The sequence below is a fragment of the Nuphar pumila genome, chromosome 14, assembly GCF_984573655.1.
Source record: "Nuphar pumila chromosome 14, dmNupPumi1.hap1.1, whole genome shotgun sequence".
Lineage (NCBI taxonomy): Eukaryota > Viridiplantae > Streptophyta > Magnoliopsida > Nymphaeales > Nymphaeaceae > Nuphar > Nuphar pumila.
This window is the reverse complement of record NC_143262.1, coordinates 3,321,838-3,348,819: the sequence shown is the minus strand read 5'-3', so window position 1 is coordinate 3,348,819 and position 26,982 is coordinate 3,321,838. Positions and strand designations below refer to the sequence as shown.

General features: G+C 39.9%; 1 protein-coding gene across 2 annotated transcripts in view; it reads left to right on the top strand.

Annotated features, from left to right (window-relative positions):
- The window catches only part of LOC149816090 (protein SWEETIE-like), a 105,641-nt gene that overhangs the window by 23,113 nt on the left and 55,546 nt on the right, over positions 1–26,982 (top strand). For both annotated transcript variants that reach the window (XM_089987568.1, XM_089987567.1), the window contains 20 exons: positions 1,529–1,618; positions 1,697–1,777; positions 2,259–2,327; positions 4,413–4,538; positions 7,796–7,899; positions 10,076–10,208; positions 10,297–10,403; positions 11,408–11,524; positions 11,626–11,793; positions 11,962–12,048; positions 12,207–12,300; positions 12,600–12,668; positions 12,766–12,888; positions 12,983–13,051; positions 13,172–13,276; positions 13,591–13,679; positions 15,292–15,448; positions 26,267–26,416; positions 26,571–26,620; positions 26,702–26,801. In XM_089987568.1, coding sequence (XP_089843694.1) covers positions 1,529–1,618; positions 1,697–1,777; positions 2,259–2,327; positions 4,413–4,538; positions 7,796–7,899; positions 10,076–10,208; positions 10,297–10,403; positions 11,408–11,524; positions 11,626–11,793; positions 11,962–12,048; positions 12,207–12,300; positions 12,600–12,668; positions 12,766–12,888; positions 12,983–13,051; positions 13,172–13,276; positions 13,591–13,679; positions 15,292–15,448; positions 26,267–26,416; positions 26,571–26,620; positions 26,702–26,801 — 2,088 coding nt within the window. The remainder of the gene's footprint in view (positions 1–1,528; positions 1,619–1,696; positions 1,778–2,258; positions 2,328–4,412; positions 4,539–7,795; positions 7,900–10,075; positions 10,209–10,296; positions 10,404–11,407; positions 11,525–11,625; positions 11,794–11,961; positions 12,049–12,206; positions 12,301–12,599; positions 12,669–12,765; positions 12,889–12,982; positions 13,052–13,171; positions 13,277–13,590; positions 13,680–15,291; positions 15,449–26,266; positions 26,417–26,570; positions 26,621–26,701; positions 26,802–26,982) is intronic.

The following is a 26,982-nucleotide window of genomic DNA, read 5'->3' as shown; positions in this document are numbered from 1 at the left end:
ATATATTTTTCTAGAAAAATCCCAGGTACTATAGTAATCAATTTGTTAGCATGTATATGTATGTATGTATGTATTGTCAGGTTGCTTTGGTGCCTCTTGGAGGCTAGTAAATTAAGACATAAATTTCATAAAGGGCTCATCACTGTCCTGGATTATTGTACAGCTTGAGTCAGTGATAACTTTGATGAGACACCGAAACTAAAAGTCAATGGTCCACTTTGTGAAACTGAAACATAATCAACTTGGTCCAAATCATGCATAACCTCAGGTAAAGATGGATGATTCCATTTTATTGAGTCACAGTTATCTTGATTTGTTGTGATTGAGATGCAACTTGTTTGATTTAGTCAGATTGAAAAATCTATGACCAAGCTTGCTAAACAAATAATTAGTGAAACTTAGGTAAAAGATTAATAAAATAAAATAGGAGAAATCAGGCATCATTTATCATTTCTTTTAAAGGAGTCTAAGAGGTTGTTGATGTGCTTTAATGGATAATGACATGAATATTAAAAAATTGAAGTGTATTGCATTAATAAAGCTAGCACCACTCTTACATTGATATCTGAGACACAGATTTGCATAAGGATGTGGCACAGAAAATGGGACACTGATACAGGAATTTTACAAAGATTAGGACATGAAGGCACATGTATTTTTCCGTGCTAAATGAAATATGCTAAATGATTTGTTTTATTTTTAAATTCTGAACAAGAGGAAGAAGAAGAAAGTGACTGGGGGTCGGGGTTTGGGAGAGAGAGATTTGATGTACGTTTTAGACCAAGAAAGACAGAAAACATCCTTACACCTAGGTGAGGGCCGGCTCGGTGATGCTTAGTCAGTCAACATAGTATTGGTTGACTGGGGCCCTGCTCGACTAGGTGCTTAGTTGACCTACTAGATGTGACTTTAACTACCAAGGTCTTGTCATAGAGTTCTCGGTCTTTGGCCAAGTCTTTATGCAATGAAGCTGAAACCTTGCTTCTCATTTATCTAGAAATTATGCTTACATTTAGGCACAAGTTTATGAAGCACATAAGGTGGAATAACATTTTGACAAGGAGTATTCATATGTTGTATGAGTATATATCATGAAATTGTAGTGACTAATGGAAATAGAGCATGATTCTCATTGACAGTGCAGTGCAATTCTGTAAACTGTACGTGTCATATAGCTTGATTTATAGTTAAAATGTTTCTTTTATCATGTTATTGTGATGATTGGTTTTACTGCTCTTTATAGAATTTAGTGTTAATTTGGTTGAAATAACTTTTCCTTCTGGTCTTACTTTTGTTGCTACCTTGTATCAAATCTTTTCCTGAAGTTTCGATGTTCAATATTGCAATCATTTTGACGGAGTTGATTTTGTGTCGTGCTTGCACCCATGCATTGCATGTTGTCAAAACTTGGACTCAACTTCCTAGCTGGAAACTTGTAGCTGTGTCACTGTCTGCTTCTTGTGTAAAGGGCTACTTATTTGTTTTTATTAACTGTCAGTTGATGTCAATTTCTGTATGCGTTTTTAAGGCATGTGTTCTGTATATCCTCCGAGTTGGTGTTACTGAGCAGATGACTGAGCCAACACAAAGAAGTTTTCTAGTCCTCCTTGGAAAACAGGTATACTCCAAATAATTGAGTTTGAAATGATTTGGATATACTTTGATTATGAATTATTATGTTTTTTATATAATGCAGCTGGAGTCACCTGGCACCAGCCCTTCCATGAAGGTGGCTGCATTACGCACTTTATCCTTCCTTTTGATGACTTTGGGAGAAGTAGGCATCATAACATCACTCTCTGATCTTGTTTTTAACTGTTATACCTGTATCTACAATGCAGTTATTTTTCAAAATATTGAATAATATCTTTTCCCTGCAAAATGTTATTTTCATCAATTAGTAGATTGGAAGAAAGAATTTTAGGCTTATCTATGCAAGCTTATCTTTTCCTAGCGACTTGTTATTGTTAACTAGTAGATTAGAAGAAAGAATTAGTCTATGTAGGCAAGCTTGTGCTCAAGATTAGTGCATGGAAAAACATCCATATGTATATTCTCATGGAGATGTCAATTCTTCAACAAATTGTTTAATTTTCCATTAAAAAAACAGTTCGTGAATTTTGCTCTCTCTAGGTTTCCTTAACAAAAATTGATACTTTCTAAGAGGGAACATAATTTTGACATTCAGAGTAGCATATAATTTCTTGCAATTTTTGATGTCTATTCTATGAGGGAATTTGTCTGACTTCTTTTAAAAGGTGCCAATGGAATCGAAGGACATCCTTGATAGCACAGTTGTTGCGGCCCTATCTCATCCATCATTGCTGGTAAGATTTGTGATGTAATTTGATCTTGTTCTATTTTATTTGACAACTTTTTATTGTTCATCTTACAAAATTGGTCCTATCTTCATTTATTGCCAATTGCTCTATTATGTGTGGGGAAAATTGTTAAACTGCCAGTAACTTGCTATGAGGTGCATTATGTATGTATGTCCATAACCCCATATTGATGGTCATCATAACCTGGTTTGCACGTATTAAATTTCTCTCACAACTACTCGAACAGCCACCTGAAAGAAATCTGCATATTTTTTGCGAGATATGATTGCCCACTTGTTTGGGCAACTTGAAAATGGACATGAATTAAAGCGGGATACTTCCAAACACATGTTTGATCAGGGTAATTCAATCCGTGAAAGATATATGCTTGACTTTCTGCGACTGATCTTTCTGCACCACTTTATACTCATTTTCTCAATGACAAGCCTTAGAAGTTCCTTTCATGAGGTGCATGCCAAAAAACTTCAAAGGAAGCTGTTTGAGGGACCAACCAAAAATAATTGATGCAGCCTAAGTGTGATAAGAGGAGTTATCATGTTCGTCTTTATTTTACTCATGTTTGTTAATATATTTGTATGCTAGGCTATTTTAGTCATATGAGATTATTTTGGTCATTTTGTTCTCTTTTTCTTCTAGCATATGCTTTGGGTGTAATTCACATTATTGAAGCTAATAAAGTTCGACAAAACCTTCTTCTGTAACATGAACTTCTCTTGGAAGGACAAGTATTGAACTGTAGAAACCTGTAACATGCACACAACCTCACCAAATATATCATTTAAAGTAGTGATTCTTAGAGTCTCTTTTACTAAAGTTTGATACTTTTGCTAGGATTTATTCCATTGTGTCACCTGAAGTTCATGAACTTCCACTTGTTGTGAGCCCTTTCATCTGACATGGAACACCATGAGAAAACTTCACTAAGAGAATGTTTGGTTTGATGACATGAGAATCACTCTCTCATTTGAATGAGAGAGTGATTCTCACATGGTCCCAAATCTCATGCTCAACCAAACATGGGATTTGGGGCTCACGTGATTCAAAATCACATCAACTCGTGAGATTTTGAATCTCACGGGTTGGGTTATTGTGAACACAATTTTGCGATGATCACAGTTATGCGGGGTGAATCGATTCTGACGAGCTCCATTAGCCAAAAAGGACGAAGGTGAATCAATTCCGATGAGCTCCATTAGCCACTTGGCTGCTGACGGGTCTGGGGGGGGGGGGGGAGGAGCTCGCTGTAATGGATTCCGGCGAGCTCCATTAGCCATAGTCAGATGGGAGGGATGATGTGGCTGCCCAGGGGGACAGTTTGCCGATTAGCCACTTGGGGAGGAGCTCGCCGGAATGGATTCCAGCAAGCTCCATTAGCCCTACCTATGGCTCTCACTCTCGTCAACTTACCAAAATAAAATTTGAATCTCATACAAATGAGATTCCTTTCGTCAAACCAACCAAACATGAGAAGTGGAATCTCATGACACTCCAATTCACATGATTTTGATTATCATGAGATTTCAAATCTCATGAGATTTACTTTCACATTTGTAAAGAGCAACCAAACTTACCTTAAATGGATCCTCACGTTGATTCTTATAGTGTTTGTATTTGATGACTTCCTAGTTGATTCTGCTTTTTAATCATATCTCTGCATCCACTATCTCCCACTTTCACTCCCTTAACGTTCCTAATTCCTGCTCTTGTCTACTGTGGTGAAAATGTTGTGCATATCTGTTTTTTATGGGGTTTTCAAGAATTTCTAGTTAGGTGAACCTTAGGTACTTGAATGGTGTTACTGAATGACATTGAGGTTGTCTATACTAGCATTGAAGATCCACCATTCCTTGTCCTTTCGAAGTTGCTAACTTGCATATTTCTGTATCTATTTACTCAAGGTCTCTCAAAATTGCTCTGAGTTACCAATAGTTTTTCAAGTGGCAAATGTAAATTACAATCCATATGAACAAACATGGTGTTTTTAATTTGAAGTCAACTGTTTGTCAGACTTCAACATTATGGTTCATGTATTGTTATTGAGAGTGGTGGTGTTTGCACTTTTCTATGAAGGTACGTGTGGAAGCTGCTTTAGCATTGCGTGCACTAGCAGAAGTTGATCCTACTTGTGCAGGGAACTTAATTTCATGTGGTGTGACATCGCTGCAAGCCTTGAGGGAGATTGCTTCCTTTGAAAAGGTTAGCAAATTGCCTGCTTGGTTGGGAGATAAGTTTGTCTTCTATATTTTCCAAACTGTGTCTTGTTTGCTGCTTGTTTACTGAAAATCACTGCTTATCATCTAAATCATTTTCTGCTAAGGCTGGATGTATGTGTTCCCAAAGTTTACGAATTCATGTTGTTGCTCGTAACATACTAAACTACTTTCACTTTACATTAGATTAACATTATAGTGAGTATCAAAATGGAACAGTATTGAGACTACTTTAACTTATAAGATGAAAATTCCTTCTATCAATAGTAAATCTGTGTTGAAATGTGATCCCCTTCCATTCTAATGTGTTCTTTGATTTGTCTTATATTTCTGGCATTTTCTCATGCCTTCAAACAAAAACTTCTGTGTTCAGTATTACTTTTAAGCAAATTTAAATGCTGATATGTTTTCTGCAGTCAAAGCTTCTGTTTTCTCATACTTTTAAATACTTTTATATGTGCATCTAATATTTTTGTTGTTTTAATTTCATTACATATTCCAGCTAGAAACTTCATAATATTAGATAAAATGAACTTCCAACATTAAATTCCTTGGAAGAAAAATGAATGTGAGATTCCCATTAAATTGACAGTTACCTTCCGGGTACTGTTTTGAAAGAATTTATGACAAGGAGTCTAGCTTTTTCATGGAGCATATGAATCAGGATAGAAGGTCAACTGATGCTCCATGCTACTGTTTTATGAGGAGAGAAGGATAATATAAGTTTATATATGTAGCATGGGTGCTTCTGTCGACTTGACGCATCCGTATCGGCACAGTCCAACTGTTGTCAAAAGGGGAAGCAGAATAAAAAAGTGATATAGGAAGCAGAACATAAGAAATGAAGGGTTTATAGATACATGTGAAGTGGGAAGCACGAAGTTAATAAAAACCATTTAAGAAATGAACTTATTAGAATTGCATAAATTTTTGAGAAATTATAGAAAAAATTATTGTTTATAATTTATTATTCAATTTAACTAAAAGTAGGTTAAGCATTATAAGAATCAATAGTAACTAATTATGTAGCTTCATTTTTTTAGTAAAAAATTACTTCTCATGTTGAAAATTTGAAACCCTTGAAAGCGTGCTTCTCATGATAAGGGAACCGTGTTTTGGAAGCCCTTAGCTACTAGCTTCATAGCAGCTTCCCAAGAGAGGTAGAAGCTTTTGGTAACCGTGGCCTGACACGTGTGTGGGCAAGGCATTTAATACAGTCAGGGTGCAGTCAAGGGGGATGGGGTGTGGTCAATTTCTTGGACTTAGTCAATGTTGAGCAACTCCATAATTGTCCTTTTTAAATTTATGCCTAGGTATTAAAACCAGTCAAAGGTCAAAGCTCTGTCCCCTTTCTTGTTTGAGCCTTCCTCAATGAGCAACTTTTGGTACCTCTAGTCCAGACATCAAGTATTTTTTTTTCTTTTACCCTTTTTATTACACAATTTTTCTTTTGGCGTTGGCAACCACCTCTCTTCCAACACGGTCTCCTCTCTCTGTCTCCATGTGTGTGTTGGGGCAGGGTTAGTAGCTTAACCATTAGCATATTCTTGGGTTGAAATAATGGCGCAGACTCCCTTCAGGTGTCCCGACTGAACCACTGACATTGTGTGTGTGTGTGTGTGGGCGCTTGCACGTGTGCATGTGCATATGTGTGTGTGTTTATCTTCCCTTTTTTATTGTGCATTCATGCGTGGTTCGTCCACCCATCTTCCCTTTTTTATATTTAGAGGTTGGATCAAAAGATTAGACTGGGGATCGCTTGTTGCCGTGGTGTATGTTGTTTGCTAATGATATTGTTTTGATTGATGAGTCTAGAGCTGGGGTTAATGCTAAGTTAGAATTATGGAGACAGACATTGGAAGCAAGAGGTTTTAAGTTGAGTAAGAGTAAAACAGAATACATGGAATGTCGATTTAGTAAGCAACGTAGTGATGGGAGTATAGTGAAGCTTGGTGAGCAAGAAATACCGGTGGATGATTGTTTCAAATATTTGGGAGCTATCATTCAAAAGTATGGAGAAATTGATGGAGATGTAAATCATAGGATAAAGGTTGGGTGGATGAAATGGAAGAGTGCAACTGGAGTGTTGTGCGATCGTAGAATGCCATTGCGGTTGAAGGGAAAGTTTTATAGGATGACTATTAGGCCCGCTTTACTATATGGTACGGAATGTTGGGCTGCCAAGAGACATCATATTCAGAAAATGAGTGTAACTGAGATGCGTATGCTGAGATGGATATGTGGAAATACAATAAAAGATAAGATTCTGAACGAGGAGATACGTAAGAAGGTAGGCGTTGCACCCATTGAAAATAAGATGAGAGAGAATCATTTACGGTGGTTTGGACATATTCGGCGAAGGCCTAATGATGCTCCAATTAGAAAGATGGAGAAATGGGAAAATATATTAGTTAAAAGAGGTCAGGGTAGGCCTAGGAAGACCTGGATGGAGGTGATAAGAAAGGATATGAATGCTTTGAACCTCACCGAGGACATGGCATTGGATAGAAATGATTGGAGGAGAAGGATTTGTGTGGAAGACATAGAATGATTTTCTTTTTTGGTTCATATCGCCGACCTCAATTGTTTTGGGATGAAGGCGTAGTTGTTGTTGTTGTTGTTGTAATATGTATTTGTTGAAATTTGTCATTAAGGGCCCATTTGTTTCTTGCAATTTTCATTGGAAATTGCTGAGTTGGCATCCCTTTCCCTCCCTTCCATCCATGAGTGAAGCAAACATCAAATCATCATGGTGGGAAAGTGCTACGTTGGCACATGTGGGTCCCAGTTTTTCCCAGCACCTGCCACTTTTCATGTGCAAATCCTTCCATACCTCCCCTCATATGAAAGCATTCTCATGGGAAGGCTTAGCTGTTAGGATTTTTTAGAAGTCCTTTCCCATGAAAGGTCCTTCCCTTCCATGGGAATGAAGCAAACAGGCCCAACCTAAGTTATAGTAGTTTCTTATCTGATTACTTTCCAACTTATAACTAGGGGATTAATTCTTCTAGGCCAAAACTGGGCATAAAATCCGAGTGCTCTTTAAAAACTCTTTGAATAGTTTTTCTGTTTAGATGCGAAAAAAATGCTTCTTGCTAGTTCAATGCAATTGTTCTGAATATGCTGGTATAGTTGTCATGTTTCATTCACTCGTATCGTGCAACTCTTGATTTATGGATGAAAACTTTTGGCCCCATGGGTGTTTATGAAAATTGATACATTTGAACCTGGTTTATGTTTCAGGGTGATCGGTTGAAAGTGGAACTGGATTCCTTGCATGGACAAGCAGCTGTCCTAGCTGCTTTGCTATCCATTTCACCAAAGCTGCCGCTTGGTTGCCCAGCAAGGCAAGATTTTAGCAAATTTATGCTTTGATTTTGCATCCTGTCTTGATAGGATTATTGAACTAATCCTTGCAGATTTTCTTGTTAATTGGTGCCATATGTCATTCTTTTTATCTTAGGTACTGCACGAACACTTTTTAAGGCAAAAAATGTCATTAGTGAGGGTAGCATTTTGATCCCATGCCAGCACTTGTGCATATGTTTCTAATTTTTGCACTTCTGCCAATTGTCTGGTGACCATTATGAAGTGTTCATTCAATGCAAGAGGCTTAGATTGGCCTGTAATAGTGATTGTCCTGTTGAAGTGTTACTTACTCATTATTCCCTGTGCAATGCTCCAGGCACTACATTTCATTGCTGTCCCTTCTGGGCACATTATTTGAAAGAACCAACTATCCAGTTCACACCCTCGTCGAGAACCGTACCGTTTCAGATGAACTGTAACGTTTGGAACTTTAACAGAACCACACTTTCTGATCTGTGGGGGGTTTCTGGCATTGTGTGTACACTGTACACACATACATATCTGGTTGGCATGTTGTGGTTCATGACCAACATAGAGAATCCGGTAACCATGATTATTCATTGATTTCATGGCTATCATTATTGGTTTTCCAACCATATTTGAGAGTGTTGCTATTATACATGAATGCTTGACAACTTTGCGTGCACGGCTATGCTGTGGTTTTACATGTCTGTTGCAATTGAGAAGCATACAAAGGGTTTAATCCTTGGGTCATCTCATCATGTTAAGTGTTTCAAACTTGACTTATAAGCACAATAATTGGAATTTGCTGTTTGTTTCTCACTCTTTTATGTTGTCCAAAATGGCAGTTTATACTAAGTTGATGTATTCATACATAAACATCCAAATAATCTATGAACACCACAGTTGAACAGTGCAAGAACGTGTGAGCTACCACGATAATTCTAGATGTTTATCTTGATAAACACACAAGTGGAGCATTTGTCTAGGCTCAGGATGCTTTTACTTATGGAAGACTGTTGGTCCAATACAACTTGGATGGAATGATGAGGCGTCTAGCCAGGGATGTTTTGGGTTACCTTTGTCAAATGGTCAAGTTGGTGAACATGGGATGCCCAGAATTTTGTTGGTGAATAATATTTGCTAATTAAGACTTATGGAGTTGTGCTCATGGATTGTTGCACTCATTTGCTTTGATTATGCTAAGAATGGTTAGGAATTCTTAACCATTCTTAACATAATCTAAACAAATGAATGCAATAATCCACTTGAAATCAGATAAATCAGGTCTCAGTTTTGGAAATCTACTCGGGGAGTCAACCAGGAGACTAAGACATGGTTCATAGACATGAAGGGTTGATGGTTCAGTGTTTGCCACATCAGCTCAAGCTGTAACTCAACATGCAAAATATTCTGCCCAACAATGAAATTGACTGTTCATGCAGTTCTAAGTGGATGAAATGGAATATGTGATAGCTTTATCAAAAACATGAATAACTAAAGTTACAGCATCTAATCTATAGTCTTTTTTTCAGCAAAAACTGGATCATTGTATATCTCTTGCAAAATTTGTCAATTTAAAGCATTCAAAGTGATACTGAATCTATGGACAGGAACTTGCTATCGTGCTTTTCTTGGCCCTTGGCTGCCACTATACCATATTGAATTTTGAAGTATAGTGCTATACTTACATGTTTTCGTAGATTTTTAACCCAATCATATGTTTCTATCTTTCATCACCTTAATCTTGTACTAGTTCATTGCTAATTTATTTATTAGTACATTTTCTTTTCTGTTTCTTCTGGATGACGTTTATTATTCTTTTACAAACTCCACATTATAAGTCTGAGTCATGTCATTTATATTACAGTTATTACTTACAATATATTTGTTTTATAGTTCCAGCTCTTTTCAAATGTTATAAGGACTTCTGGTTCTTTTTTTTGGGAGTATGAAAAGCTAAAAGCATACTTTGCTTGCACCAATTTGTACTAAATTTACTTATGTTTGGTCATCATCTGTCTGAATCATATGATCAGTTCATACATTACCTGTCCTGTCTGATATCCACAATTAATCTCCTGCAATTTAAGAAACTTGATTTCAAGTCTACTTGTAAATTCCCTCTTTATCTTTTCTGCTTCTTTTTATTAGTATGAAATCTGCCTGTTCAGCTATTGTTTATTTCTGCAGGTTGCCTAAAGCAGTGTTTGAAGTTGCGAAGAACATGCTAACAGAGTACAGTAGAAACCCTGTTACTGCAGCTGTGGAAAAAGAAGCTGGGTGGTTACTTTTAGCATCAGCTGTGGCCTCCATGCCAAAAGAGGTTTTTAGATTTCTCAAATTATCAAATCCTGCTGCTATGTTATGAGCACCATCGAAGTAAGACTAAACTTCCTTCTTTGCGTGTATAGGAGCTTAATGATCAGGTGTTCGATATACTTGCTTTATGGGCTATGGCATTTCAGGGGAATCTGGAGTCTCAAATCAAGCCACTGGAAGACCTAAAATCTGAAGTTTGGTAAGCTGAAATTGTTACATATTGCTCTATGGTGCACTGATAAGACATTCAAATATAACTATCTCCAAAATATTTCAAATGCTACTGGTTTATGCATTCATTAGCATATGTTTTTTCCTTTCCTTGCTTCTCTGATACTTGGTGTAGAACAAGGTTGCCAGACTAGGAAGCAGAAACGGGAAACAATATGGGAAGCAGAAGCGATGAGCGATGCATTTCTAAATGTGTAGGAAGCGGGAAGCGAGGAATATAAAAAAACAATATAAGAATTGAATGGGAATCATAATGGAATACAAACAAAAACTAAAATCAAAGTGATTATTTTTAAATTTCATGATTTTCTAGTGTAAGAATGTAATTTTTAAGAAAATCTAAAAGTGATGATTGCCAATTTAGAGAAAGCACATTGAAGTGAGTGAGAAGCGTGAGAGAAAACACATAAAAACATGAAAAGTAGAGTGAGAAAACATATAAGAAGAATAGATGGAGCGTGTGGAAAGCATAGGAGAAGCATGGAAGAATCGAGATTCCCATCAAGTTTCGGAAGCGAGGAGTATCGTGCTTCCGAAGTGACTTTTTGGGAAGCGACCTTCCCACCTATCTAAGAAGCTTCTGGTAACTCTGGTGTAGAATAATACATCATCTATCAGATGGTTCTATTTGGAGATTGAGTGTGAGTCCAGTCAATATTAGTATGGCAGGCACGTCTGTGCTCGATGAATACTTTCTACTGTTTAATATGTTAAATTTTCCTTATTTACATTTAAATGTGTACAGTTAATTGTTTTTGTTTTTAGCCTTTAATTCATCACGTGATCCAAGTTGTAGTTTGCAAATTGCAAGCATTTTTCTTCTGAAGGATTATGTGCCTTATATTACTCATCTCTTATGAATTGGTGGGGTGTCATGCACTTTCCTCTTCCTTCATCACAGCTTTTTTATGTTTCCATGTCTTAAAAATTTCCCTTTGTGCCTTTTTCACTTTGGTTCCCTTTTGTTTATAGCGTGTGGTCTGCAGCAGTTGAGGCACTAATCGCATTTACAACAAATTTTGTTTCTTCAAATATGACGACTCTCAACAATGGGATCTTGCTTCAGCCAGTTCTAGTATATCTCAGCAGGTAGTTTTTTTGGCTAATGAAATATAGCTTTTAAATTTTATGCATTCCAGTCCCCCTTTCAGTTTCTTATTGAGTAATCAATCACCTGTGATGGTTTGCAGGGCTTTATCCTGCATATCTTCCATACGTGCTAACCAGCTCCAAAGTATAAAGCCTACATTGGATCTGTTTATTATTAGAACATTGATTGCTTACCAATCCCTCACTGATCCAACGCTGTACAAAAGTGATCATCCACGGATAATTAAAATCTGTACCACACCCTTCAGGTAATTGTTTCCTCGCTTATTGCAACCTTTAATGTTATCCTAACTTATCTATCATACTGTCAATTTTTTTATTTGCTGAATCAGCATTGTCATCTTTTAATGATTGATCATTTGTTTTCAAATTTTTTCCCTGTTTTCTGTATTTCATTGTGATATTTGCATCAAAAGGGAACCTTCTGTTTGTGAAGAAAGTTCGAGTTTGAGGCTATTGCTAGACAAGAGAGATTCATGCTTGGGTCCATGGGTACTTGGCAGGTGATGCCATCTCACCTCCTTATCACTTCCAATGTTTTTTATTGTAACTTTTTCACTGATATCATCCACCTTTCACCTTATAAAATTTCAATTTTGCTGTCATTTTTAAACCGTATAATTTAATCTTTTGTCCTTTTAAATTCATTCTGTACGTGCAGGGATTGGTTAGAGGATGAACTACATGCGTTTGAAGGTGGCATTGATGGGATGATGCCTTACTTATGGGAAGATGAGCTCCCTAGCTTTCCCCAGGTGACAGTTGTTTTAAACTGGGAGATTTGCAGATCTTAGCGAGCATGTTTTCTTATCTTCCTATTTTGCCTTATCTTGTTTGTGATATTGCTTGTCTTCAGAAAAAAAATGCAACTTTTTGTCATATTAGTTTTTTTTAGTCGCTATTGGTTCCTTGGGTTGTAAGGAGGCAGTGCTGTTCTTTCTCACTGTGTTTGTGTTTTGTCTGATGCTGACTATTTTCCACTTGTTTGAATTCGACTGCTGCCTACATGTTTTCCTTGTGTTGTGGCTATTAATTTTTTGGCATGGCAATGAAGCCGGAGACATTAAGCAAAATGCTAGTCAACCAGATGCTTTCATGCTTTGGAATCATGTTTGCAACACAGGTAGATGCGTGTAATTTCTGATCCATTCCCAGGATATGGCCTTTAACAACAAGTGCGAACATTTTGGATGATCTCAATAATCTTATATATATGACAGGAAACCAGTGGAAAACTCAGGCTTCTCAGCCTCATTGACCAATCCTTGAAATCTGGCAAGAAGCAGTCATGGCACATAGCTAGTACCACAAATGCTTGTGTGGCCCTCCTTTCTGGTTTGAAGGTGCCAAATTGCCATTGAGCTATTGTTTGTACTAGATACCAGTAAGTGTTTTTTTAAAGTAAATTCTATTGTCTTTTTGCCCCTTCTATTTCAGGCTTCTCTTGCACTGCGTCCTCAATCATTGGGTCTGGAGATACTAAGTTCTGCTCATTCTATATTTCAGGTGATTGTAGACTTCAGCACATTTTGAATCTTCTTAGTATATTATGTTGCATTTTCATTCTTTAGCTGCCTTTTAATGTATTCTTCCTTCCACTCAAGATATTTTTGTGTTATTTTGTAGGGCATCCTTACTGATGGAGATATGGGTGCAGCACAGCGGCGAGCTGCATGTGAGGGGCTTGGTCTGCTGTCTCGTTTGGGGAGTGATACTTTCACAGCCAGGATGGTCTGTTTCTCATAAGATTTTGATACCCGCTGGAGATTATAATTTTCATCAGATTAGTAATTCTTGTCCATTTCTCCAATAACCAGAAGCTTATAGTCCTTAGGAAACTGTAGTGTGAGGAAGTGTTTTATAGCATTATGCTCCGAAATTTTGGTGTAAAACCTCTTTGAAGTGTCCTTTACCACTATGCCTGAGTTTCCTGTCACATCATGCACTGCTATGAACTGTTGTATTGTATCTTAAATTTTTTTGGTTGATGTTTAGGATTCATGGTTCTGATTATTTGTCTGACAAAGTTTTCTTCTGTTTTTCAGACACGATCGCTTCTAAATGATCTTGCTGGGGTGTCCGATGCAAGTTATGCTGGATCTCTTGCACTAGCACTAGGTTGCATTCACCGTAGGTATTTTTCTTTTATTGTCTTAATGCAGTTTCAGTTGATGTATTGGGCTGCATAAATGATGCTTACTTTTCTCACTAGAAGTGTCGATCTGTCAGCTTAAGGTCCGGTTCTATCCCTACATGGAAAAAGTTCTGATCCATATAGGGATCGGGTCAGAACTGGATCAGCAACCTCATGATCGTATTAGATCTTTGTTGGGTTTGGAGTTGTGATTGGGCTCTCTAGTACCCTTGGACAGCAAAGAAAATAGCAGTAACAAATATTGATTTGGAAGAAGTTCATCAGCCATCTTGGAATATATTAAAAATTACCTTTTGTGGTTGCTTGCTTACATTTTTTTGTCTATGCTCTCTCTTTAATTGGCTGTTTGTTATAGGTGTATCTACTACACTTATGTGCTAGTTATGAGAATTAGTTGCATTTACTAGAAGGGACAATAAAGTCCATTTTTACTGGTAAACTGGGAAAATTTAATTTACATATTTGTTTATATATGACATTTCACATAAAAAAACTTGTATTTTTCTACTGTGACACAAGATATCTTCCCTTCCATCTTGAGCGCACACTTACCACCTGTCACAAAATCATGTAAAAAGTCTGACTCTTATCTGTGTTGTCGGATGTTATTGTTCTGTAAACTTTCTTCTTTTTCTTTTAGTTTCATCTATACTTTCCATCATGAACACCCCTGCATGCACTAAGAGCATCCTTTTTGGCTTTTTCTTTCTCCTCGTCCATTTTTTTCACTTCTATTTGTTACTTCAGCAGCTCTGATCTTGAATATTCTTTTCTTTTGTTGCAACGTCAATGTGCATAATATATTATTGATTGCTCTTTCACACCAGGCTTGCTGATGTGCACAGGCACACACACATACATCATACTTTATTTTCATAGTTCATTAGTTTGGTTTCAAACAGCTATTTTCTGTTTGATTTGATGACCTTATTACCATGGACTGCTAAGCAGCTATGTCACAGGGACTCAGCCAACTGGGTGCCGTACCCGCGTCAACGCGACACGGGTGCGGAACCCGGTGCAGTCAACCTGATCCTGGGTGCGTTGACCGCACCCAGGGTCAAGTTTTTTGAAAGTGCCGCACCCGCACCCATGTGACATAGCTAAGCAGGCATTGTGCTTGGGGGGGGGGGGTGAAAGCACCCTGCTCTTGGATTTCTTTCTTTGCTGAGGATGATTTTTACCAGTCTCTTTTGTCATGGTTCTCTTCATTTCAACTCTTGTAGATCATTATGTTTTTTATTCATGTTTGGAATAGACTCTGACTAACAGCTCTTCCTTAAGGTGAATTCATGTTCATGTTGTTACCACTGTAAATTTGCTTATGTTTATGAATTTCCTTATCGAGGTTGTTGTTGATGTCCTACTGCACAACCTTCATATTAGAATATCAAATTTAGAGTCACGTTATAACTCATACTGGACAAGTAGTTGGATTTTCAGTACTTGTATATCCTGATCCAACATATTTAATTAGCACCATGTGAGATAAAATCCTGTCCTTGTTTTCTGCATGGGTTTTGATCTTTGTGCTATTGAGTTCAGTGTTTTTATGAATAGTTATTCTTTTATTTGTCCTATGTACTTGCAGTGCTGGAGGAATGGCCTTATCTTCTTTGGTTCCTGCAACTGTTAATTCAATCTCTTCACTTGCTAAGAGTTCAAATGCTTTCCTTCAGGCTTGGTCTCTGCACGGCCTCCTTCTTACAATTGAAGCTGCCGGTTTATCTTTTGTCTCCCATGTGCAGGTATTTGGATTCCGGCCTTGCTTTTCACTTTATTGTGCTTTCAGATACCATTACTCTTGGCAATTTTAATATGCTTGTAAACTGGCTGTTGTAGTTGTTTTCTTCCTGGTCTTTGCAAATAGTTGTCGTTTATTCTGGCATGTGTGATGTCATGCTCAACTGTAGCCACTGGGTGCTTTATGTAGATTGTACTCTATCCATAGATTGTTGTATGTAATGCCGGTCATGGTAGTAGAAATATGTTTGCTGTATTAAAACTGATCTGATGATGGAATACTTTTTTGGCTGTCGTACAGTCACTCAAATGTGTTGTGTTATGCTTTCTGTTCACATTTCTCAGCTTTATAAAGCCTTAACTTTCTAAGATATCTGTAAGACCCCCTCCGGCGGAGTCGCCGGAGGGGATAAACATAAAGTTTAAAAAAAAAAAAGAGTCACAGAGATGGAGTTAGAGGGGGGGAGTCGGTCGGCCCCTGTGGCGGCCGACTCCGACGGCCCCCGGCGACCGGCAGACACTATCGGCCGGCCCCGGAGGCCGGCCCAGGCAGGGAATGCAGAGAGAGGGTCGGCAGGGGCCGACCCTCTGCAACCGTTATCGGAAGGGGCACAGCCCCTTCCGCCTTTTTTTTATCGAGGGACTGGTTCGGTCCGGGTGATCGGACCGAACCGGGTCGGTCTGGGTGCGACCCAGACCGAGCCCACCGGTCTGGGTCGCACCCAGACCGAGTGTTCAAAAAAAAAAAAACAGAGTCTGGTTCGGCCTGGGTGCGACCCAGACCGAACCGGGTCGGTCCGGGTCGCACCCAGACCGAACCGGGTCGTGAGAATTGGGTGAACCGGTTCGAATCAAACCGGTTCAAGCCAAACCGATTCGGAATGAACCAACTCATGTTGAACCGGTTCAGGCTGAATCGGTTCAAGCCAAACCGGTTCAGACCGAACCGGTTCAAGCCGAACCGGTTCGGGATGAACCGGTTCAAGGCAACTGAGTTGGTTATGCTGGTTCGGGTCTGGATCCAGGTATTCAGATCAGATCCAGTTCAATCTGGACCTGTATCAGATCCAGATTAACCAGGTCCAGATTTGACTGGATCAGTCTCGGATCTGGACCCAGTCAGACAGGTCTGGATCCAGTTAAGGCAGATATGGATCCAATCAGACTATCTAGGATCCAGTCCAGCAGGCCCAGATCCAGTCAATCTGTCCTGGATCCAGTTAGACTAGTCTGGATCCAGTCGAATGGGACAGATTCGGTTCAGACCCAATCAGACTTTCTGGATCCAGTCAGCAATTTTGGATCCAGTATGAGAAGGATCTGAATCCAAACAGACAGGGTTTGGATCCAGATTAGGATTGGATCTGAAAATAGTTTCGAAGTGGCCCGAAATCCGAAATGTGCCAAGAGATCCATTTGGATCCGTGAGATCCATTTCAGTAAAATGGACATATCTTCGCACTCCGAACTCGGAATCGAGTGAGGTTTGGTGCGTTGGATTTGTATTAAAGAGAGGAATCCATTGGTCTATGAACGTCAGTCAAAATAGTAATACAGAAACCGTGGTTTCTTTAATAAGATTCGGGAAGGGTATTTTGGTAATTTTAGTAAGATGTTTTATGATTAATTCAAATATATTGCTTTAATTACCAGATCCTACTGTTAGAGCATCTTGAAACTCACTCTTGGTGAAAGTACAGATTCACACTTGAGGTAAGAGATGTTATAAGTAATTTTAGATGTGAATAAACCCTTTACACGTTGCTTGTTATCGTAGTGCTATAGAGGTTATGTGATTAGCATGATAGCTTTGAGTTAGACCATGACATGCATAAAATTCATGCTTGACAATTGTGAGTTACTTTAAATACATGTTTATTCTGAGATGCATGTTAGGGTTAATATGTCATGCATGATAGAAAGAGAGTGTGTTTATGATTGCATGTTAATTGAGCATTTATATCATGCATTGTGATGAGATTGAGTTATATTAGAGTCTCATTTAATTCATTCATGTGGTGTGAATGGATAATTAGAGTTCAGCATGCAGTACCCCTTAAATCCCGGAAGTGGCGACCTGTGGCAAGGGCTACCTGGTTCGCGGCCAGAGTGCAGCCACCATGGAGAGTGGGCCGCCGGTGATTTAATGATGTAGAGACACTACATCATTGCGTGCTAAGTGAGAGCGGTGTGAGTCCTAACGTCATCATGGGATTGAGAATGAGATTGTTGTGATTAGTCATGACACCACTCGTGAGTGAACGAGTGAATTTTGAATTTGAGAATATTGTTCAATGTGTGAACTTAGTTATGACTTAGGATTTCACTCACACTGGGTTGAGACTCTAGAGGACCATGGATGGTTAATAACCATCATGGTTAGGATGTAGCATGAACCATGCCGAGATTGAGAGCTTGACCTCCCGGCTAGCTACCGGTGGGGTCCCCGTGGTGGTTCACTGCAGTGCCTGGTGGTCTGGGGACCACTGGGAGTGTATCGTTCATTGTCTGGCCAACATGTAGAATTGGGGTGTTCTACAGGGTTGCTACGCCCATAGATGGCTATTACCGGTATAGCCAGCCTAGTGATAGTTGTTTGAAAGAGAGTATTTGAGAATGATAATGGGGGAAATTAAAATATACAAACATGTGTGGTGTATCGAGAATTAAAATAAGACTAGGGGCTTAGAGCCCACTACAATTGTAAATTGTGTTTATTTACTTATGATTATCTCTTACTGGGTTATAGACTCACCCCCATTTGTGTTTAATTACAACTGTAGGTGCCATGTATTAAATCAGTCGCTTGTGAGCAGTTCTTTTTCAGTCTTCAGCAGAGCAGTGATATACTTTTACTTTCCTTGTCATTGAGAATAAATTGTAATTGCTTTTCTCTGTTATGAATGATGATCAATGTAAGAAAAAGTTTTATTATGAAATAAAATGAAAAGTTTTTTTAGCCACGTTTTCACTGTGTAAGCTTTGCACTCTTCCCTCTGGGAAGTAATACCAACCGAACTCGGACTCCTGAGGTCCCAGATCGGGGTGTTACAAAGTGGTATCAGAGCCAGGTTTACACAGAAAAACTGTTCATCATTCATAATAAGACTCAATGACAAGATCTAAGTCTCTCCTCGAATTAGGCACGTTAATGATTAGATTGTTGCGTGATTAGGAGTAGCTAGCGAATGAGGAAACCACGAAGACCCAAGGGATCAAGACCATGCTGAGCCTTCCGTCAGAGAGAGAAAAGTGTTCATCACTGCAATGGTGATGACTACCGAAGTCATGGCAAGCATGTCTCAAATTGTTATAGATCTTACACCACGATGTCACCAATTTACATCATATTTAGGAGAAGAGATACGTATGGACATGACTACATCGACACTACTTTCGGGCAATAGTCATAGCCCTATGGGCGTGGGACTCACCAATCCCACCGTCAGAGATCTCGGTCAGTATGTGGTCAGATGATGAGAGATTAGATGATGGCTTGATGAGGAGTTACAAGGAGAGCATCCCTTAGCGCAAACTTTGCGTTTCAGGGAAGGTTTTGTATGGCTAGTGCAAGGACACAACATATGTTTCGAGCCATTTAGGTGACTGTCATGAGTGCAACCAATTGAGGAATGTCAAATGCTTCAACTGCCAGCAGATGGGGTATTATGCTAATGATTGCCCACAGCCTGATCGAAGAAACAACGCTCCACCAAAGCCGAAGCCAGCAGTACCAGGTCGCGCCTATGCGACTGCTCTGCAAGAAGCTCTTGCCAACCCTGATGTGGTTGAAGGTACACTTCTTATTTCTGGTGTTCTTGCTCGTGTGTTATTCGACTCAGGAGCCACACATAGTTTTTCTTCTTCAGCTTTTGGGAAAAGGTTGCCAGTGGCACCTTCTCCATTGAGTGTTTCTTATTTAACAGAGACCCCCTATAGGAGAAACCACTATTGTGGATACTGTGTATCCAAATTGCATTGTGATAATTGAAGATCGAGAGTTGCCTGTGAATTTGTTGCAACTCGACTTCAAGGATCTAGATGTTGTTCTAGGCATGGATTGGTTGTCGGACCATCATGCCACTATCGATTGTAGAAGAAAGTGTGTCAGCTTTCAGATACCACATACTCCAACTTTCACATACCAGGGTGTTAGAAAGTTACATAAGCCAGCTGTCATATCGTGTTTGAAGGCCAATAAATATATTGAAAATGGATGCATGGTATTCCTGGCGTACATGAAAACCGAAGAGAAAGAAGATCTCTCAATATCAGATGTAGACATAGTCTGTGAATATGATGATGTCTTTCCAGAAGATCTTTCTGGTCTCCCTCCTGATCGGGAGACTGAGTTCCAAATCGATCTAGTTCCGGGAACAACACCCATTTCGAAGGCTCCCTATCGGATGGGCCCTGCGGAACTCAAGGAACTCAAGGAGCAAATACATGAGTTATTGGAGAAAGGATTTATTCGACCTTCAGTATCTCCTTGGGGTGCTCCAATTTTGTTCGTGAAGAAGAAGGACGGATCACTGCGTATGTGTATAGACTATCGTCAATTGAATGCAGTAACCATAAAGAATAAATACCCTTTGCCGAGAATTGACGATTTGTTCGATCAACTGCAAGGAGCGGCATGCTTCTCGAAGTTGGATTTGAGATCAGGTTATCATCAATTGAGAATTAAGAAAGAAGATGTGGCCAAGACAACATTCAGATCAAGATATCGCCATTATGAATTTATGGTCATGCCGTTTGGTCTGTCCAACGCGCCAACTGCCTTCATGGACATGATGAATAGAGTGTTCAGACCCTATTTGGACAAGTTCGTTGTGGTATTCGTTGATGACATCCTCATATACTCTACCTCGAAGGAGCAACATGAGGAGCATCTGAGGATTGTCCTGCAGACACTCAGAGAACATAAGCTCTATGCCAAATTCTCTAAGTGTGCTTTTTGGTTAGAACAAGTGTCATTCCTTGGACACATTGTTTCTAAAGATGGGATTATGGTAGACCCTGCAAAGATTGAAGCAGTCACCAATTGGTCAAGACCCAAGAATCCTACTGAGATTCGCAGTTTTTTGGGATTAGCTGGGTACTATCGGAGATTCGTTGAAGGATTTTCGTTGTTGGCGGCTCCTATGACGAAACTCACAAAGAAAGATGTAAAGTTCGAGTGGAATGAGAAATGCGAGCAAAGTTTTCAGAAGATAAAGAAGCGTTTGACCACTGCTCCAGTGTTGGTCTTACCTTCTGGATCTGGAGGTTTCACTATTTATAGTGATGCCTCTCACAAAGGTTTGGGTTGTGTTCTGATGCAACACGGAAATGTGATAGCTTATGCATCTCGTCAGCTCAAAACACATGAAGTAAACTACCCGACGCATGATCTGGAGTTAGCAGCAGTAGTTTTTGCCCTTAAGATATGGAGACACTACCTCTATGGCGAGCAATTTGAGGTCTTTACCGACCATCAAAGCCTTAAGTATCTGTTTTCTCGGAAAGATTTGAATTTGAGGCAAATGAGATGGTTGGAATTTCTGAAAGACTATGATTTCGAGTTAAAGTATCATCCGGGTAAGGTGAATGTTATCGCTGATGCTCTTAGCAGAAAGGCAGGAGCTCTAGCTAGACTTGCAGACTGGGAGTTATTTTCTTCGGTGGCTCATCAGAAGGCAGAAGCTCAATGCTTACCAAGTCGATTATTATTTGTACAAACCACATTGAAGTCAGAATTGTGGGATCAAATTAAGGAAAAGCAACTCTTAGACCCAGAATTTATGCAAGTAAGAAAGAAGATTTCAGAAAGTGAGGAGTCAGAATTCAAATTTGATGATCAAGGACTTCTTAGATTTCGTCAGAGAGTGTGCATTCCTAAGGATAATCAACTTAGAAATATGTTGATGGAAGAGGCACATCATTCTAGATATGCCATCCATCCTGGTAGCACTAAAATGTATCGAGATCTGAAAGATACGTTTTGGTGGAGTGGTATGAAGAGAGACATTGCTGAGTTTGTTAGCAAATGTTTAGTATGTCAGCAGGTGAAGATTGAGCACCAAAGACCAGGTGGTCTTTTGCAACCACTCCCCATACCCGAATGGAAGTGGGCGGATATATCAATGGACGTCGTCTCGGGGCTTCCTAAGACGAAGAATGGGATGGATTCTGTGTGGGTGATTGTCGACAGGCTAACTAAGTCAGCACACTTTTTAGTTTGTAAGACAACTCACTCGTGTGACCAACTGACTCGATTGTTTATTAGAGAGATTGTGAGACTTCATGGAGTACCAGATTCAATTGTTTCAGATAGAGACTCGAAGTTCACATCGCGATTTTGACTAAGTTTTCAAGAAGCTATGGGGACAACTGAAAATGAATACAGCTTTTCACCCTCAGTCAGATGGTCAGTCAGAGCGAACCATTCAGACCCTCGAGGACATGCTCCGGGCATGTAGTTTGGAGTATAGTGACTCGTGGAATGATATTTTGCCATTAATGGAGTTTGCCTACAACAACAGCTTTCAAGCAAGTATAGGCATGGCTCCATTTGAGGCATTGTATGGTCGACGATGTCGAACTCCTTTGTGTTGGGATGAAGTCGGAGAAAGGAGGCTGTTAGGACCAGAGATGGTTCAACGAATGGCAGATCAAGTGAGATTCATTCGAGAGCGTCTTCTCACAGCACAAAGTCGTCAGAAGAGTTATGCGGATAAAAGACGTCGTGAGTTAGAATTTGAGCAAGGTGATCACGTGTTTTTAAGGATATCTCCGTTTAAGGGAGTAATGCGTTTTGGTCGAAGAGGAAAGTTGAACCCCAGATATATTGGACCGTTTGAAATACTTGCGAGGGTTGGTCAGGCAGCATACCGGTTAGCTCTACCACCTTCTTTATCTCGAATTCACAACGTATTCCATGTTTCCATGTTACGGAAGTACGTACCAGATCCCTCCCATATATTGGATACAGTCGAGACTGTATTAGATTTACAAGACGATTTGAGTATGAGGGAAAAGCCCATCGAAATCCTGGACACGAAAGTGCAAAAGCTGAGAAACAAGGAGTTATCTCTGGTATTGGTTAGATGGAGCCATCACAGCAATAAGGAGGCTACGTGGGAGCGTGAATCTGATATCCGCGAGCAATTTCCACAATTGCTTCCAGGTAAGATTCGGGACGAATCTTCTTTTAAGGGGGGTAGAATTGTAAGACCCCCTCCGGCGGAGTCGCCGGAGGGGATAAACATAAAGTTAAAAAAAAAAAAAAGAGTTACAGAGATGGAGTTAGAGGGGGGGAGTCGGTCGGCCCCTGTGGCGGCCGACTCCGACGGCCCCGGCGACCGGCAGACACTATCGGCCGGCCCCGGAGGCCGGCCCAGGCAGGGAATGCAGAGAGAGGGTCGGCAGGGGCCGACCCTCTGCAACCGTTATCGGAAGGGGCACAGCCCCTTCCGCCTTTTTTTTTTATCGAGGGACCGGTTCGGTCCGGGTGATCGGACCGAACCGGGTCGGTCTGGGTGCGACCCAGACCGAGCCCAACGGTCTGGGTCGCACCCAGACCGAGTGTTCAAAAAAAAAAAAAACAGAGTCTGGTTCGGCCTGGGTGCGACCCAGACCGAACCGGGTCGGTCCGGGTCGCACCCAGACCGAACCGGGTCGTGAGAATTGGGTGAACCGGTTCGAATCAAACCGGTTCAAGCCAAACCGATTCGGAACGAACCAACTCATGTTGAACCGGTTCAGGCTGAATCGGTTCAAGCCAAACCGGTTCAGACCGAATCGGTTCAAGCCGAACCAGGTTCAGGTCGAACCGGTTCAAGCCGAACCGGTTCGGGATGAACCGGTTCAAGGCAACTGAGTTGGTTATGCTGGTTCGGGTCTGGATCCAGGTATTCAGATCAGATCCAGTTCAATCTGGACCTGTATCAGATCCAGATTAACCAGGTCCAGATTTGACTGGATCAGTCTCGGATCTGGACCCAGTCAGACAGGTCTGGATCCAGTTAAGGCAGATATGGATCCAATCAGACTATCCAGGATCCAGTCCAGCAGGCCCAGATCCAGTCAATCTGTCCTGGATCCAGTCAGACTAGTCTGGATCCAGTCGAATGGGACAGATTCGGTTCAGACCCAATCAGACTTTCTGGATCCAGTCAGCAATTTTGGATCCAGTATGAGAAGGATCTGAATCCAAACAGACAGGGTTTGGATCCAGATTAGGATTGGATCTGAAAATAGTTTCGAAGTGGCCCGAAATCCGAAATGTGCCAAGAGATCCATTTGGATCCGTGAGATCCATTTCAGTAAAATGGACATATCTTCGCACTCCGAACTCGGAATCGAGCGAGGTTTGGTGCGTTGGATTTGTATTAAAGAGAGGAATCCATTGGTCTATGAACGTCAGTCAAAATAGTAATACAGAAACCGTGGTTTCTTTAATAAGATTCGGGAAGGGTATTTTGGTAATTTTAGTAAGAGGTTTTATGATTAATTCAAATATATTGCTTTAATTACCAGATCCTACTGTTAGAGCATCTTGAGACTCACTCTTGGTGAAAGTACAGATTCGCACTTGAGGTAAGAGATGTTATAAGTAATTTTAGATGTGAATAAACCCTTTACACGTTGCTTGTTATCGTAGTGCTATAGAGGTTATGTGATTAGCATGATAGCTTTGAGTTAGACCATGACATGCATAAAATTCATGCTTGACAATTGTGAGTTACTTTAAATACATGTTTATTCTGAGATGCATGTTAGGGTTAATATGTCATGCATGATAGAAAGAGAGTGTGTTTATGATTGCATGTTAATTGAGCATTTATATCATGCATTGTGATGAGATTGAGTTATATTAGAGTCTCATTTAATTCATTCATGTGGTGTGAATGGATAATTAGAGTTCAGCATGCAGTACCCCTTAAATCCCGGAAGTGGCGACCTGTGGCAAGGGCTACCTGGTTCGCGGCCAGAGTGCAGCCACCATGGAGAGTGGGCCGCCGGTGATTTAATGATGTAGAGACACTACATCATTGCGTGCTAAGTGAGAGCGGTGTGAGTCCTAACGTCATCATGGGATTGAGAATGAGATTGTTGTGATTAGTCATGACACCACTCGTGAGTGAACGAGTGAATTTTGAATTTGAGAATATTGTTCAATGTGTGAACTTAGTTATGACTTAGGATTTCACTCACACTGGGTTGAGACTCTAGAGGACCATGGATGGTTAATAACCATCATGGTTAGGATGTAGCATGAACCATGCCGAGATTGAGAGCTTGACCTCCCGGCTAGCTACCGGTGGGGTCCCCGTGGTGGTTCACTGCAGTGCCTGGTGGTCTGGGGACCACTGGGAGTGTATCGTTCATTGTCTGGCCAACATGTAGAATTGGGGTGTTCTACAGGGTTGCTACGCCCATAGATGGCTATTACCGGTATAGCCAGCCTAGTGATAGTTGTTTGAAAGAGAGTATTTGAGAATGATAATGGGGGAAATTAAAATATACAAACATGTGTGGTGTATCGAGAATTAAAATAAGACTAGGGGCTTAGAGCCCACTACAATTGTAAATTGTGTTTATTTACTTATGATTATCTCTTACTGGGTTATAGACTCACCCCCATTTGTGTTTAATTACAACTGTAGGTGCCATGTATTAAATCAGTCGCTTGTGAGCAGTTCTTTTTCAGTCTTCAGCAGAGCAGTGATATACTTTTACTTTCCTTGTCATTGAGAATAAATTGTAATTGCTTTTCTCTGTTATGAATGATGATCAATGTAAGAAAAAGTTTTATTATGAAATAAAATGAAAAGTTTTTTTAGCCACGTTTTCACTGTGTAAGCTTTGCACTCTTCCCTCTAGGAAGTAATACCAACCGAACTCGGACTCCTGAGGTCCCAGATCGGGGTGTTACAATATCTGTGATTGTTACGGTTATTTTCATTTTTTATTTATGGAATGCTGCTAAATTGCTTGTTTTCAATCTTGTCAATTATGACCTCCTCTGTTCTAAATATCACTCACTATTTCCATAAGATTTCTGTAACTTGGTGTAATCTGTAGTCTTTGCTCTTACATGCCATTTTGTTACATTTGCGCTGATAAGCTTGGTGTCTTAAATCTGTAACTTAGTGTAATCTGTAGTCTTTGCGACTAAATCTCACATTTGTTCTATTGCGCTGATAAGCTTGGTATCTTAAAGGTGTGGTTGCAACAACATCTCCTTCCTGTGCAGACAGGAAGGTGTCTTTAAGAATCGAATATGTACACGTGCAGAAGCACATGTGCTTTCCATTAAATGGTTGGACGTTCCTTTCTGAAATGTAAAACATGTTATAATTATTTGTTGTTACTTCCTGTTTTCTCACAATAATTCTTCTGTGAAACTGTGTTATCTCGCTATTACCATTCATTACATGCCAACAAGTTTTCCCCTCTTCCTTTCTCTTTTCAGCATCAATATTTCTTGTGAGTGGTTTTCATCAGGCTGTATTTAATTCCTCTTCTTTGTCTTTTATGATTCATATCTTATTAATGGTCTATTTTTCTATCATCACTGTATTCTACCGAAGATGTAAATCTGTCTGTCATTAAAGTAAATCCCATATTGCTTGCTGGCCTTAAGGAGTTGCTAGTCACATGATTTTCTTGTTAGCTTGCTTGTTACATGATAATGGCAGCAGTCTCCTTGTTTTCTAAATTGGTTTTAGTCAAGGAAAAGTATGTTTTGTCATCTTTCTATGCTACCTTCCTGCCATATCTTTTTTGTTTGGGCGATTCATCTTATTTGCTGTATTTATTGTATTGATGTCACATAGGGAACACTCATGTTAGCAATGGAAGTTCTATTATCAGAGGAGAATGGACATGTTGATCTTCGACAAGGAATAGGTCGTCTAATAAATGCTATTGTAGCAGTGCTGGGTCCTGAACTATCCCCTGGGAGCACATTTTTTTCTCGTTGCCAGGTTTGCATAGTTTCCCTTTAGGTTATTGCTGTCATGTTCACTGTTTGTGATTTTGGTCTTTTTCATGATGGTAGAGCATAATAATGATGTAAATTTAGAACTTTGATGTAGTTAGATGGATGATGTACTAATGAGAATTTTACATGTTCTCCAGTCTGTCATTTCAGAGACAAGCTCTGGACAGGAGACATCTACTCTTCTTGAGTAATAATCTTTTCTTTGCTTTTGCCGTTTGGATCTTGTCTCTGTATGGGAAAATGGCCACACAAATGTCTAATTTTGCAGGTCTGTTAGGTTCACACAACAGCTTGTCCTTTTTGCTCCTCAAGCAGTATCAGTCCATTCCCATATCCAGACACTTCTTCCTACTCTTTCTTCAAGACAGGTATCCAACTATCATAGTAACAAGTTTAATGTCCGTCATGTGGCTTTTAACTAGAGTTACCGGAAACGCCTAGCCAAGTGGGGAAGCGCGAAACGTCGCGCTTCCGAAATGCGTTGGGAAGTACCAAATTTTTTTGGAAGCGCGCTTCCCCCTTGCTTTTCCCCTTTTTTTCATTTTTTTT